Source organism: Argiope bruennichi, chromosome 1 (assembly GCF_947563725.1).
Source record: "Argiope bruennichi chromosome 1, qqArgBrue1.1, whole genome shotgun sequence".
Classification (NCBI taxonomy): Eukaryota; Metazoa; Arthropoda; class Arachnida; order Araneae; family Araneidae; genus Argiope; species Argiope bruennichi.
The window spans coordinates 71455671-71473230 of record NC_079151.1 but is presented as its reverse complement, the minus strand read 5'-3'; the positions used below and the strand labels follow the sequence as shown (position 1 = coordinate 71473230).

Sequence of the window (17560 nt, the reverse complement as noted above, 5' to 3'; positions counted from 1 at the left end):
TATTATTTACTTAAAATAGTTTCATAGGGAAAATTAAGACTTCCTTAGTAACTTAAATTTCTGCGCTTATTTTGTATGGAAAAATATTACAGAAATTGTGTTATATATTTGATGAAAAAAGAAATCTTGGCGTGCGTGTTCGGTACTTCTTTATGTATCACTTCGAATGATATACATATCATCCCGATACAACCCGAAGAGCATAGAATTCTTGCCTGACTTCCTTAGTAACAAATTAAATTTGATATCTCCGATGAAAGAGTAATGAATTATCGTTCTTGAACGATGTTAAGTAAACATTTTTTTATGTCCACAATAAAGGAGCGAAGTTATTCAAGTTGGCGAAGATACTTCCATGAGTTTCTTAGGAAAGTTGATAGTTTCTTACAACTGGCCACTTGAGGTCGCAGCAGTAGGTAAACAGGCTTACTTCATTATGCTGCAACTTAACCTACTGCTTACAAATTATATTGCAATGAACCGTAGCTTTCTTGCAATTATTGTAAATCAATGTTAATCAATACAAGCTACATAGGAAACATTTGCTGAATTATTTTTTGATATATTTATTTAAAATATGAGCTGTACTACTGAGAAATTAAATTGTTTCCTTAACCTTCCTATGTCAAAGTTCCCAATTGTGATTTAATTCACTATTCATTTTAAAATAATGGAACCATTAACTTAAAAAGGAATATACTAATATCTTGATATTAAAAGGCTATAAAATGATATTTACCATAGTTTCTCCATCATAAAAGCTTTAGTATATTCTTACATAATATATTATATAATCTGTATATTAATAAACATATATTATAATGTTGTGGATCGATTCTAAGAATGTAACGTTAACTATTTGAAAACGCACCGTAAAAGCAAATTGAAAAGGTACACTTTGTAAAATAAACGCCAATTACTTAACATATAGAACACTGAATTTTCAAAAGTTTTAGCTTATTATCTTTCTAAATGCATAAACTACTGTTTCCATAAAATTGTATTTATTTTATTACAAAGGAAATATTTATTATGCATGCAACATTCGATATTGCGCTTCTCCTTCCATACAATATTCCAAAAATTGTTATTTTCATTATATTATTAAACACGGTCGTCATACTCTTACACTTTGCATTTAATTAAACACAATATTATATCTAGTAAAATTGTATTTGAATAACATAGGACTCTGAAATTATGATATGAAATTTTGATTCACAAACGGTATATCGAATAACTTTGAGTGATTCAATTTTTATACAAGAATTTAAAGTAATTATTCATAATGAATTCAAATAGTATCATTAGGTTATTTAAATATAGAGCAACTAAATATATTGTATGATGCTTATGTAAGCATTTAAAATGTTATTGCGTTATTCCTTTTCCAAAATGAATGCCATTTTTTGGGGGGGGGTTTACATTATATGATTCTTATTCGTATTACATTCATTTTTTAAATATAATATTTAGTTAAATATAATATTGTATTTAAATAATATAGTCTTTTTAAACTAAGTACCACAAAAGACACATTAAATTATTTCCGAGATGCAACTTGTACATAAATAAAATTTTAAAAAGAATATTAACATGAATACAAAAGAAGGGCTCCTGGATACATATATAAATATATTATATTTATGCTTCTTATTTATGTGGCTCAAATTTTTAAAAATGTTTGAGAAGTTCTCAACTAATAAAATACGTTTAACGTTATTATCTTGTTTAAATTATTTAAAATTGTTGAAAGGAGAATTTTACGAGCTGATAACCCAGCATTGTGCGAGATTAAAATCCTTTCATTAATATACAAACTCCTTTTGTTAAAATATTGTAATACACAAATTCCAATTTTAAGAATATGTATTATAAAAAAAGAGAAATTTTTTAAATAATATTTTAGTTCAAAGGCTTAACATTAATAATATTTAGTTAAGGCGTAGCGGTAATGTTAACATAACCTATCCTCTAATTTCCTTATTTCAAAATCATCTTTAAATTTTTAAAAATAATAATAGTAAAATAAAAAAATGCATAAAAAAGAAATTAGTTTCGTTGAGGAGATAAAATTCTGAATTTTATGGCGGTTTTATTTTTGAAGATTAGTTCCCTCTGGAATTTCTACTATGATTTAGGACAAAAGCAAAAAGTTGGTTATTTCTCACAGCCTGAAGCGGGGGCATTCAACGTACGTCTGCATCATTTGCTCGCAAAATCTTTACACTTCTTGCCACCATTTCAACGATCAGCTTATGCTTATTTTTAGGCATTATGACGTGAATACGTTGAATAAAATGAAAACCCAGCAACAAAGTATTGAAATAAAGCAGAAATTTAAAAAAAATATATGGGTATAATAATTCACGGTTAACGTTAATGCTAATTTATTTTTTAATTAATAATAATTGTTTAGGCATTGTGAAACCAATACATTAAAAAAATGAATATCTAGCAAAAATAAAATATTTTAATAAAACAGAAATTTTGAAAATTAGTGATGTAAGAATTCAAGGTTAACGTTAATTACAATATTACTTTTTAATTTATAATAATTGAAAGAAATATTGAATGAAAATGAAATTAATTATAATGAAATGGTAATTTTTTTTGAAAAGATGACACAAAAATATTTCTTGGAAGATTATTTGTTCTGAAATTATTGCAAATGAACAGTAAAATTTTGATTGATTTCTAATTGATTGAATATTTAATTAACTTTTTGTACATCTTTATACACGTCTCATTATTTTTTTAATTCAAAAACTGACAGAATTCTTTCTCTTGCCATAACGAATAAATATGCTAAGTTTGGTTGTAATTGGTTCAATCGTTCGAGAAAATGGGAACATAAATACATACATGCAATCATACAGAGGTAAAAAAGATTTTTGTTCGTATCAAGATGAGAAATGTATATAAGAAATAAAAGACACAGACAAGTCAACAGTGTTTTAAATCAATTTATTTAACTTCATAACATAACTGAAGCTTTATTAAAACGCCTTTTTCTTTTTCTTAAAATCTATACTAGGATTCATGTTAGCACCATTTTAAATACGGTACATCTTTTTTCTTTTTTTTTACATTACAAAAAGACGAAAAATATGACATACTACAGTCGAACGGATTAAAAATCAAGTAATGTTAAATTATTTCGACTTTCAAAAAATGCAAACAGCCAATTATACATTCCTTGATCTAACGAACGATGTTTCCACATGTTTCGAATTTCATAAAATGGATTATCTTCTTTAAATAATGTCCACATCATTAAAAAAGTTCTTATTATTTTTCTATTTTTCCATCATATCGTTCCATTATTCCGCTAATTGCACGGAAAAAAGACACGTCTCATCATTTTTTTTTAATCAATTGACTGATGATGTGAGACATTTCGAGTACTGTTGTGTTTTAGCTGTGTCTTACGAGACACATCTTTTTCTACTGTGCCTATGGCGCAATTACAAGTCGCGTTTTGTGAGTCTCTCGCGCAAAATTTCGCGTCACGCCCGCGCTTTTGTCTCGCGTTTAGCGTTTACGCACATCGCGCTTACTCGTTCGCGTTAAATTCGTTGAACTAGATTCGCGCTGGAGATATATTTCGCGTTAAGATATACATGCATGTATATACATTAGATTGCTCTGTAAATAGTGTTATCTGGGTATATATATAGATATTTTTTCTGTATATTTAGGTTTCAAAACGTCCCTTATCAAGTCAATCTTTTTCAAGTCGAGAATTACAAAGGAAAAGTGTATATTTATATATTTTTATAAGTTCCGTTAAACATTATGAATTCTGCAGTGAGTTTTTCCTTATGGCAGTTCTCAAACATTATATTTAGACGCACTCGGTTCCTAATTTATGTGCCAGTACTGTTTGATTAGAGGAGGATTATCCGCGAAATGAGGAGTGCAGTAGGCATACAAAAGATGTGCATGCAATAATTGTGTGAATTATTTGTGATGTTGAAGTATTTACTCAGTGCTCTACCTGTCAGCTGAGTTAATGAGTGCATCGTTGAGTACAGTTCGCTCGCTATGCTCGTAACCTTGGAACATTGTTAGCAGAAGAGTCTGCCGAACTAGTGGAAAAAATGGCGATATAGCAAATTATGGTTTTAGAAAAAGAAGGGAACTGCATGGGACGGGCTTTTGTGATTTACTTTCACTAAGCTGTTGGCTGAGTATGCTATTAAGATTTCTTAGCGTAAAGTCAAATTGAAATCTTAATAACCAATCTCCAACTAGTAAACGATTTTGAACTTTTCATTTATAGGTAACAAACATTTTTACCGATCTTAGGAAGATTGTTTGATTTCCTCATTTTTTTATTTGAACTGTTCCATTGCATGCTAAAAATATTTGATGCCTAATTGAAAAATTACATTTAATATAAAATGTGGTATTTAAAAACTTATTTGTGTGTATAAATATTAGAAATGTAAATAATATTATGTAAGAGCTGCCAACTTGTTTTTTCCAAAGATCTTGCAGAAAGTAGACTTTTAAAAGTCTATTAAGTGTTGGATTATGTTAGTTCTGCATTAAAATGTAAATGTCAGCAGAAAAGGTTTTATTTTTTGTCAACAATTATTTCTGCTTATTATCATTTTAATATTTACAAATAAAACTTATATAGCTGATATATTTAATGTCTCAAATCAGAGTCAAACAACCAAGCAACCGAGCTTTAAATACAAAGCAACGACTAATTTATTTATTAAAATTAATTTTGAACACTTACGGATATATGCTGTTATTAGATATCTAGATATTTTATTAAGGGCATAAGCGTCTGCATTTCATGAATATATCTGAATAAAGTATATCACAAAAGTGCGTTCCATGCTAAATGAATATATATTTGTTCGATAAGTATAAAAATTAAGATTAAATGTTACTATGCATACTATGATAAATGTTACTATACTATACATACTATGATAAATGTTACAAAACTAACCTGTTTTAAATTAAGATAAAAAGTTTACATACAAAAAAAAATCGCAGATAATGATGTTGCTAAAATTTACAGTCTCTATTGCTTAATGATAATTTAATTCTAGTTGAAACTGTGCAACCTTAAAATTGTACCTCAGCATAGCTACGCAGAATGATAGTTCAACTACAAATATAATTACAGTATCGCAACACAAGAATAGGGGTTATTAATATGAGATTAATGATATATATATGACTTTTATATGCAAATATGAATTTTCTCCAAGTCATTTGACCGATTCTCATGAAGATTGTTTACAATAAGCTGGCAGTATTCCAGAAAAAGTTTTCAAAATCAACGGGCGAACCATTTATTCATTTTTAGAAATGAAACCCCAATGATATGCTCAGCTTTTGCCAGGTTAGTGGTTGCGATCATATGTTCTTAGAAATTTATTCAGTATATTGCCATTTTTTGTATTCTGTTAATCAGTGTTTTTTTAAAAAAATGCGAGTAAAAAAAGAAATGCTGTTAAAAAGAAGTTATATTATAAAATATCTTTTTTTGTAACCAACATGCCTGAAGTGATCGAAGTGCATAAAAAAATTTAATAATAATTAACGTTTGAAAAGTGCATTAAATTTGTAAATTAAATTTTAAATAAATCCAAAATTAAATTTGTAATTAAATTAAACATTAAATTTTTAAATTAAATTAAACATTAAATTTTTAAATTAAACTTAACATTAAATTCTAAATAAATCCAAAATTAAATTTTTAATTAAACTTAACATTAAATTCTAAATAAATCCAAAATTAAATTTTTAATTAAACTTAAAATTAAATTTTAGTTAAAATTAAAAACCGCATTAAAATTTTTCCTAATTGAAACAAAAGCATAATGATCTACTGTAGTTAACGAGAAAAAAAAAGTAAATTTTTAATTAAAAGTAAGCATATCTTTAATATTTCATTATTATAATTTTTTTTTATGAAATAACTACATTTAAATTTAAAACTGTAAATGCAATAAATAAATCACAAAAAAGAAATAAGAATTTTGTGTAAATAATTTTTGAATCTAAGTAACTCAAGTCTTTTTGGCATTTGTACCTATGAAATATGTTTATTATTATAAAGTATATTCTTATTTTTATATATCATGCAAATTAAAATTAAAACTGTTTCAAATTCTGCTATATATTTATTATTAACAACATTCATTAATTTATAATTTATTTTAATTAAATATTAGAAATTTTGGATTTCATCAAATCCTTCTTAGATAGAATAAATTCTCATATTTACTTAATTGTGCAAGATGATAATTATTTGCTTTATAAGATTATTCTTCGCCACATGAAAAATAATTTATTCTAACACTGCCATTCTGAAGAGTTTAGTTGTAATTTATCTACAACACATTTGAATTTCTTTGGTAGTTGGTGAAATGTTTTCAATTTTATAATGTATTTCGAAGTCTAAAACTTAGATTTCATAATAATTTTAACCGAATTCCCATCCTAAATGTCTCTAAAAATTTATGTTTGTTGAATCCTTTCATTTTTTATACAGATATATTTTAATGTTCTCTGATTATGTTAATTTAATGAATGAAATATCGTATTCATTATTTAAATTGTTTTAAATTAATTATTTTTAAAGACGTAATTACCATGGCTAACTGATTTTCTGTTAAGATTTTTTATTTGTGGAAATTGATTCGATCCGGCTTATAATGACCGGAGCATTTTGATAAGAAAAACAAATAATATTCTTTTTGAAAAAATGATGACATTTGAAGCATACTTATAATATTGTTAATTAATAATGATTGCACTTGCTAAAGGAAAGTGTGTTGAAATTTGAAAGATATTCATTTCATTTTTTCTTCATTAGATATTGTCCTCATTTTTAAAATAATAATAAATATTAAATTTTAAATTTCGACTCGGCTCATCTATTTCAGAAAAAAAAATGTTTAATGGTTTCAAAACTTTCAAATGAAACACTGGAATATGATATAACTAAAATTGTTATTCGTATCAAGAATGGGCGCCATTTTGTGGAAAATCCTCCATTAATCGCTGCACTGGCTTTTGATTAGGACTTTCAAACAATAAAACAACTCACGCTTGGAACATTTCTCAAATTTCTCTTATGGTTACAATTACAATTATCTGCCGTTCCTACCGAATTCTCACTTTTCATTCAAGATCCGAAACTTAAGAATAACGATGAGCAGTCATCAACTTCGTCACTGAGAATATTCATCTACGATTAACGGAATTTACGTGAAAGAATTAAATCAGACTTTGCTAGGTATTGTGAAGTGATGCTTTAGTATGAATGAAAATTTCTGTTTATAATGTCAGAAATTCAGGAATTGCAAAGTATCTATATTCTACTCTTACAATTTTACTTCATTCATCTAGGCAAAGGGGGTACTGGGGGGCTTAAAGGGAATGATATAGAGCCTGAATTTTCCCTACCTATCTAAATTAGTAAGCATGTAAGAAATCTGGTTCATACAAAACTCTTCAAATGTTCACCATACTTAGCTGGGAAATTAGGCTTAGTTTCATATCAGTTATTTTTTTTTTATTCTTGTAACATAATATACTTAATAAACTAAATTTATCTTCAATTTCTTACAATTTCTTGGAAATATGTTCCGTTTTCAAATTCAAACCATCTTTATTTAGTATTTTCTCAATGGAAGTTTCATTTGCAATTTATCTTCAATCTTTTATAATATTTTGGAAGTAAATCCAGTTTTCAAATTCAAATAATTAACAGTTAGTATTTTCTCATTGGAAGTTTAATTTGCAAAATTGATGTAAAGTGTTCTATTTGTCAATTTATTTGTAAACTGTATGAAATAGAATTTGTATGTAATTTTATTTAAATTTCTTTCATGTTATGGAATAAATTAATCCATTTTTATTGATGCCTACGTATTCAGAATTATTTTTTTTTCTTTATTTTTGAAACTAAGTAAAATCCGTGAGGGCAAAATATAATAAAACACAGGAGCAAGAAATTTAGCTGCTAAGCCAAATGCCTATAATTTCAAAAAGAAAAAAAAAGTTTAATTGTATTATATTTTATAGTATAATCTATTAAAAAATTCTTTTTATTTCAAATTTGTATACAAATATTAGGGATTATTTTTACTGAGTACGGTATTGACACGCATTTTATGTTCGTATGGTGAGCATTTGAATGAAACTCAATCTCTTTGCAATAGGGTTTTTTTTTTATATATCATTCGACAAAACCATTTACTATGTTAGCGGTAGTTGTTTGCAATAACAGGCTTAAAGACACAGGATATATCCTTCAGAAAAAGCATAATAGGATAATGTTTATCCTTATATTTATGTGTGTATTAATATATATATGCCTTTAAAATAAGTGTGAATCTGAAATTCACTACTATTTTTCATTTCTTTCAAAACTAATACATATTAATCTTTAATTTTAATGTTCACAGTTCAAAATTGTAAAGGATTTCAGAAATATTATATTTTTGAAATTATAAACATTATATCAGAAATGCAAAATGTTTGCAAATAAAATGTTTATGATATCATAAATACACAGTTAATATTGCTTTATATTCTAGAAAAATTGACTCTACTATTTTAGTGATAATATTATATAACTGCTGATATTTAAGGAATAATTTTGAACTTAGAAATGTAATTAAAAAAAGTTCCATATGATTAAAAAAATATTTAAAAAAAGTTAAATGGCGCAATGTAAATTTTTTTCACTCAACTGACACTTTTAGTCTTCATTTCATCTAAATAATACGGAAATTTTATTACCCTTAACAAAGTATAATGTTATAAAATGAAACTAAAGCAATGAAAATAAATAGCATAATATTAATGCATGAGAAAAAGCATTTTTAGAGATAAATGTTACATATTTTAACAATTATTAAAGAGTATGTTTGAAACAGATTAAAAGCTCTGATCTGTATTCAATTTTGTATATCCTGTGTCAGGAAGGCTTAGTTATTGCATAAAGATTAAAAACGTTTTTAGCACTAGTATCGTTAAATTTTAAATGTTCATTGGAATATATATGTACATGCATGATTACATTTTGTTTTAAGTTAACGTAGCAGTACTACTATTTACAAGGAAAATACTTTTCATATCGCCTGTAACTAAAAGTCCATCTGAATAATCAGTATTTTGCTTTGTTAGTATAACGTTCAAAGATGAAGTATTTCCCACGAAGTTCTGCCGTTTGTCCGAATATTTCTGTTATTCTGAGTTTGTCTGAGCAGTCATAATCATAAACACTTCATTTAATATTAATATCACGGTAAGTACTTTAATGTGAAACAATAAATCATGAAAACAATGTTTAGGTTTTTTTTGTCAGTCTTAATATATTTCAATGCCATATTATAGTTAAATTGTGAATGTAACTTTCATTTCAAACAAATATATATATATGTATACATAATTTGTTCTGTAGACACGATTGTAATATAAATTTTTTTTCTAAAATTCTGTGCGTTTTAAACTATTTGTATTGAAAAAGTCTGATAATATTTGGCACTCTTTTTGTAGAATATGTTAATCAGGAATCACATTCTGAAGACTGTTGAAAATTTTCAAATATTAAAAGTCATAATCACAAAGATTGTCTATTGTTGAAATAATTCCTTTTATGCAATCTGAGACTGCAGTCAGACTTTTTTTTTTAGTCTAAAAAAACTTGATAACTTATATTAACGTAATATTTCAGAGAAAAATTATTTTGCAAAATGTAAAATAATTTTTTAAAAATAATCTTATATGATTCGGAGTTTGGATTCAATCCGAAGAATTCTAGTACATTTCTAGATCTGTCTTGAAATGATAAGAAAAAAACTTCATAGAATGTTTATACAGATATGTACCTATTTCAGCCATTCATTTATATTTGCAACAGCTGTTCTGGTGCAATCGGATACCTCAAATAATACTTGTGTAGTGTTGTTTACAAACTATAATAGTTACAGAAGCCAGATTGTTTTGAAATGAAAGCTACGATGCAAAGGAGTACAAGTGTTAGCTTACAAGAAATTGCACTTTGTGCATGGCAGTGAAATTGAGTGCAAATTTATTTTGAGGCAAAGAAAAAAATGTAGCTCAGCTCTCTGACATTCTGCGTCCCTAACATTTATGATTTTCATGAGCTCGACAAAATGTCAGGATGTTGTACTCCTGTGATTCTAAGCTTCACGAATATAAACAAATAACAAAGCAAACTAAATTTAGAATCATAGAAGTTAATATGTTTGATAATTATAATGATAAATAATATGAGAATCTTATTTTGATAAGTATATTAAATTAAGTTGAATACGTAAGAATTATACATAATAAGAAAGAATATTATTTTTCTTTTTATCGGAATGTTAATTAAAGTTGGGATATATTTTCCTTGTAAACATAAAGCTAAAAATTCCATCAAAATTCGTGTTATAATTTGAAGTTTTATAATAAGAGTTTTAGTAAAAAACTTAACTATGGATAATGTTACGTGTATTAATACACAAAGTAGAACTAATAGTAATTAATTCATTAAAGTTCTTGATGGTGTCAACTGATACAATCGGGTCATTTTTGCACTTTAGTAAAAGAATAAACAGAAATAATTTGATAGTGTATAAAAATCTTAATCAAAATATTAGTGACAATATATTTCTAATAAATTTAGTTACCCAAAAGTAAAGTTGCTAAACATTTTATGATGTGCTTGAATTTATAATTTTTTTTAATCACATTAATCGGAAAAAAATCAATTTTTTTGCTTTTGCATGCAAATATTTTACAATTTTTTTAAAGTAATTTACCGTGAAAAAAATGTTTTTAATGATTTTACATGCTTATTTCAAAAAGCTGGATTTTTTTTTCATATGATTGTTAAAAAATATGTTGGATGTTTATATTTAAAATAACAATAAGAAATTTCTTTTAATAATATTGAATCCAATAACAAACTTTCATAGTGTTTTGATTTTAGCTATTAAATTTTGAAATTCCAAAATATTTTTATATAATGAAAATAAATGAAAATATTTTGATATAAAGTTCAATTTTATTTAAACTTGGTAAAATTTAAGTAAATTAATTCAACATTTTTTAAATCAATTTTTTATCCAAATTAAATTTTAAAAGTATGCAAAGTATGTATTGAATTTTAGTATTTTCGTGCCATGGTGGCATCATATTAGATATTGATATGAATGATCTCTGATCTATTGAATATTCCTACGAGTGCTTCAAAAGACCCGATCGTAGCAGTGGTTTCTGCAGTTGTCATGGTCAAATATGTGTCGTAGTCACTCTCACGAAAAAATCGTTCCTCACGCTACGAGGTGTGGTGCCGAGAATATTGTGACGCAGGTGGACAAGATCGTGAAGAGGGTGAACCCGAACAGGCAGATCCGGTCGACGACCATGCCTGCAAATTTCCAGTCAGATATGACTTCTTGGTTCTCGTCCTCTTCTCGCATTCTCCTGGTGATGAACCGTAGCTCTCTGAGAATGCTCTGCAGCTCCCTCTGCGTGCTTAGGCACGGGTGGTAGAGGGGAGTCTCGTCCCCCGACCCCCCTCCCGTCCCCCCGGCGCGGCCCCCACTAACCGTATGCACGTAACCGACCCCCCCGGAAGTGCTGTTCTGCTGGCGGAAGTCGTCGTCCATATCCAGGACATTGGCCAGCAGGCTTCGGGAAGATCGCTCCTTCAGTTCGAGCTCCTTCATCTTGGAGCTCATGAAGAGGTGCTTGCGCGTGATTTTCTTTCCCGGTCGACTCATTCGGAGGATAAACGGTAGCCATGTCAAGAAGATTGTCTTCACCTGCAAGAAAAATGGAGAAAAGAACATGTTGAAGCATGTCTGCACGAACAACAACAAAATGCACTTAAATAATGTACGAAGAAAAATTAAAAAACAAAATTTAATTTGCAAAATTTTTATTGCTGGCAACTCAAAATCATATAAAATTTTCATGAAATCTCTTTTTCTATTATGTCTTACCTTAAGATGATTATATTACTCTTGTTTGCAACACCTTGAATTCGCATATTGATGGGTATAAGGTGGTGAACATGTTTAATATAATAAAAGCTCTTCAGCCCCGACTGACTTTTTGGTGGCAATTGACTCCCTGTTCCAAGGACAAGAAATGTCGAAATAATTCCATGCCTGACCATTATTTGATAGAATGTATAATTGACCATCTCGCTACCACTGAACTACGAAGTATCGACAGATACTTATGTGGTCTACCATTTACACATCAGTAGCATCATATACGAGTTCTTTACGCTGGACAGTCTCTTGAAGGCGTCGGACACCCCCCTTCACTCGACATTTAGGGTCATGGCACGTTCTAAACAATTCTACACCCATTTGTCATTCTACCTCGTGACTTTTTTTTTGTTTGATCAAAGACGTTTGGCCTCTTGCTATTAGTGCAGTCACTCTCTGGCCCATTTTGCTGAGATAAGTACCCATCTCCTTCAAAGGAGCAGATGACCTCGACTTTTTAAATTCAAACTTTCTTATTTTCTTAATATTCGAACACTACTCCTTTAGTCTCACCAACTCCAAATGTTGTCATCTGCAAAGTCAGCTTTCTCCTAAGCCCGTTATAAGACGTGGAGGAATATGGCAGAGGCAAGTGAAAAAAAGATTCATACTCCTTTCTTTGCAGTTTCATAAGTATATCTTTCAGATATACTTATTGAGTATTCTGAGTATATCAAAGTAATTGTTGAGTATATCAAAGTCTGAATATACTCAACATTAATGTTACTGCTGAATGCAAAGAAATACAGGGAACTCGACCAAAATTTTGTTTACGATAATCTACCATAACTAACAAATATGAATTTCTTCTCTGACCTGAATGTAATTTAGACGTTTTTGGACAAAATTTGACAATTTTTAACAATGTTACTATTCTTAGAATCATACATTTTAGTTTCATCGTTCATTAAGGACTTATTCCCTGAATTCTGTATATAAATTTAAAAAACTGTCTTCTCACATGTCTTTTCTCTACAATGGAAGAATATGGTCGAATCTAATAGGCTTACCACTTTCCTTCATTTTTTTTCTGTTTTTCCTTTTCTTTTGAATAAACTACTTGCAAGCAAGATTTACACAAGGCAGTAGCAACAAATTGATTCTTGCCGTTTATAATAATTTTATTTCTAAACACTTACAGCAGATTTCGAAATAATAAAATAAATTTCTTGTTGGAATAATATTTTACAGTTTTTTTTTTTTTTTTTTTTATTATTCTTATGTGCATAAAAGCATCAAATGGAATATTTTTTTGAAAAAAAAATAATAGTTTAACTCATAATCTTAATTATATCTTTAGACAAAATTATGAGTCTAATAACCTATATGAATCGAAACGAATACTATAATTTTGCACCAACGATATGTTATGCACTATTTGATGAATAATTCAAACAGTTTCTAGATATTTCACATTATGACCGCACTATATTTTACCATATTTTCAAAAATCAATAATAATTGAGAATAATGTATTATTTACTCTAGAATCAATTCGTATTTTTTTTCTTTTTAAAGAAATATTGCCTTATGTTGAGATAAAATATACCCTGTGATATGCTAAAGAAAATTTCTTTGATTTAATTCAAATTATTTTTTTAGTATTATCTACATCGACAAATAGAGGAGGGTGGTGGTGGTTGGAGAATGAATTCATATCCATCCTGAACTATGAAATATAACATTTTGGAAGTCACAGAGTATAAAGATAATTATTAAAATTCAAATTAATTATATTATTACAATTTAAAAACATTTTCTTTCAAGCAACAAAGTTCTGAAAATTCTATTATACAAATATTTCGCAAATAAATCAGTAAAAATGGTTTAAATCTATTTAAATATTGGGTTTGGGCGGAAAAAGGTTATATTATCTTGTATTAAAAATATTTAAAAAATGTCTTTCCGGTAAATTTTTGATTTAAAATGATGAAAATGACAAATGTTAAGAATGATATATATTTGTAAACAATGTGAATAAATCACAAATTTAAAAGAAAATGGAAGCAAAAAAATTGAAAATATTTCGAATTTCTGGCCCGAGTCATTATAGAATGATAATATTTAAGGACTGATTCGTCTACTTTATATTATTTTTACTTTTAATTGCAGTAATAAAAGTAAAAATACACAGAACGAGATTTTAATATTGTTACAAAGAGCGTACGTTTAAACGACACTATTAAAAAACCCGTCATTGTAAAATATATTTAATTTATTTATTGTAAAATATATTTAATTTATAATATTTAAAAACTTTAAAAGATTATTTGTAATAAGAAAGAAATGTATGAAAATAAAATTGATATCACTGAAAAGTTAGCTTATTAAGTTTTAAAGGAGTGTAAAAAATAATTTTTATGCAGCAATGTACTTCGAAAATACTGAAGAAAACATTTAAATTTCAATGACGTTTTGATTAAAAACATAATTGAAATTCAAAATAAGTCTTATTCAGCAGTTATTAAAAAATAGATTGCTCTAAATTCAGTAATGTGTCTGCTCATTTTTTAAAAATTCAAATGATATTACGTAAGTCACACGACGCAATTTAAAGATATTATGCCAAACTATAAACATTCTATATTTAAAACAGGTACTCACTATATTATATTTTTTTTACACAAGCCAAAATGTATCTACAAGTATTCAGACGCTGATACAATCCAGCAATGATTCATGTTATAATTTTATGACTAGATAATATTACAAAAAATTATAATCATGCTTTCATCATGGTTCATTACAAAAAATTAACTTTAAAAACTGATAAATAAAATTTTCAAATTCAAGATAAAACAGAAAAATTTCTGTTAAATAAGGTATTATAATTTCAAACTGTTTAAAAATAAAAGAAATCTATTAAACATACAGAAATTATTTCGCTTCTTTGAAGAGAAAAAAACAACGAACGAAAAATACTTTTCTCTAAAAATATATTAACACTGCAATTTTATTAAATTTAATTTTGTAGCCCAATTCATTTATCACGCTGCTACATGTTTCATAAATTCACTAAATGGGGAACGCACTTTTAAAATTTAATTAAACCCTTTTGAGAAAAAAAGTATGTAATCTTACTTCAAGCAGTATAAAAATACAGGACTAATAAAGATGTATTTCTCAACATTTATTAAAATAATGATGTTACTGTAGTGGATTTTGAATTTCTCGTTCCATGAAAGTTTAATTGGCTCCATTAGAAGAAAATAATTAGTATGACTTTCTATTTCGGCGGTTTAGATACTTTGCATTTTGGTTCAATTAAAGATGAAACAGGATATTTGCACTTACAGAACCACTATTAATATCCCAAAATTTAAATTCTTGCTGTAATTGGGACTCGGAACTTTAACCCACGTGCACTTTTTATCATCTATGAATGTAAAACCTTAAACATAAAATGAATAACGTCTACATTAAAAAAATGGCCACAACTTATAAAATATAGTATGTTCTAAATTCTCTAAATTAATCCATTATTTTATCGAAATTAATAGATTAAAAATAAAAATGCAAATAATGTTCTTAATAATACCATATTCACCATAAAAATCAATGAAAAATTTGAACTTTTTGAAGAATTTGGTGAAAATTTGAGTAACAAAATCAGATTTTTTTAAAAAAAATATGTTAAAATTTAATAGTATAGTTCACGCACATTTTGAAGAAGGAGTCAGTTTATTTTGAATTTTTAAAATGGCAAAAATCTGTTAAAATAAAATTTTTAAAATTTGTTTCTTTGATGTTAAAATAAATAACATCTGCGAACATAACGCATATTGAGGACTTTTAAAAACTGGTGATAAAATCTAAATAGAAACAGTCTTGTGGTCGGAATTATTATATCTGATAAATAGATATGTTATTTTATTGAGAATCTTATTTAGTTTTGATAATGGTAATGGATAATGGTAATCACTTCTTTTAGTTCCTTTTTCCCAATTTATGAATTTTAACGTTCGGTTTTCACAAGTTAAAACGCAGTTCATAATTTCTTAAAGTATCTTATTTGACAATAAAATAAACTGTTGTCAATTGTAATCTTTTTACTTTAATTTTTGAAAATAAAACATGTTATTAAATTTAGTCTACAAGTTTAAAAAATTAACTATCGAAAAAAAAATCTGAGAAAATATTTTCATTTCAGATTAATGCCTTTTAAATTTCCAATTGAAATAAATAAATAAAAATAAACAGTAAACACTTAAATTGTTAAAATTTTGTAAAAGTTCGGTTGCATCCATTAAAAAAACACAAATACATGACAAAAATACACACAAAGGAGTATATAAATATGTGTAAATAGAATAAAATTTGCATAGTTTTACCGGTAAAAATTAAAATAGATGTATTTGATAATATATTAGAAGGATAAAAATTTAACCAGAAATAATAATGAAAGTGAAAAGAAAACAATGAATATAAGTGATTTTTTTAATGGCTGTATATTTAGCTTAATAGATAATGCAAAATTCATAACCGCACTGTAATGCTTTTCTTGAATGCCTTGATCCATATTGCTTAAAAGAAAATTCTTTTGACGAATAGTATATATATATATATATATATTGTGTATGTGTGTATTTATATATTTATTTTGTATGCATATATACCTTATTTACTTGAAATTTCTGGAATGAAAGCATTTCATTCTATTCTGATATAAAGGAATTAATTATGTTAAAACTATCTTTTTCATATATAAGCAGTTATTGTATAAAAAGTATATTGTTTTCTTAAAAATAAAGTTATTAAAGAAATAAATAAAATATATAAATATTTTTAATAAAAAATGAAATAAATATCATGTACATAATTATAATCACAATATAACTTTTGATAATTACATATAAACTAATAAAAACATATGGTTGAATCCCAAAAAATAAAATAAATAAATATTCGATTTATAATTATAATTTCAATTCATATTTCATAAATTTAGCATTTATTGTTTTTATATAAACTAACAATTTTTAACTGGCATTGCTGAATGAACTAACCAATCATTTTTTTTAATAAAATTAAACAATGAATTATTACAAGCTCAAAATATATGCTGACATAAGATGCTTTACTAAAAGTTTAGCGAAAAACATTCTGTGGATGTAAACAAAGATGAAAGACCATTTTATCTATTACATTACAGATAACAGTTAATTTTGAGACGATTTCTTGAATTATTTGAAGGATTAATGATGGAAAATAAATAACTAGCCTAAATTAAAAAGCTATTGAACGATGCTAATTCTTTTTATTAGAAAAAAAAAATTAGTTCAATTATAATTATGCACAACTGAAAATCAGCAAAGTAAGACAAGGAAAAAAATGATGTACCCGCCCTCCCCCCACATTAATAAATAAAATTGTTAGACTGAATTAAAATAATATTAACAACTTTCCTCTTAAATTCATTGTTTGAAAATAAATTCGTTTATAAATATATACTTTAATATATTGACAACTATAATGTTTCAGTGTTTTGATACTTTAATTAAATA

At 26.6% G+C, this 17560-nt stretch overlaps 1 protein-coding gene across 2 annotated transcripts in view; it reads right to left on the bottom strand.

Annotated features, from left to right (window-relative positions):
• Positions 1-17560, bottom strand: part of LOC129979840 (neuronal acetylcholine receptor subunit alpha-7-like) — a 484828-nt gene that overhangs the window by 27145 nt on the left and 440123 nt on the right. Inside the window, exon 9 of one of the 2 annotated variants that reach the window (XM_056090754.1) lies at positions 11107-11822. The exons of the other annotated variant lie outside the window; for it this stretch is intronic. Coding sequence (XP_055946729.1) covers positions 11328-11822 — 495 coding nt within the window. The 3' untranslated portion in view covers positions 11107-11327. Of the gene's footprint in view, positions 1-11106; positions 11823-17560 lie in introns of those variants that run through there. 2 annotated transcript variants of the gene reach the window in all.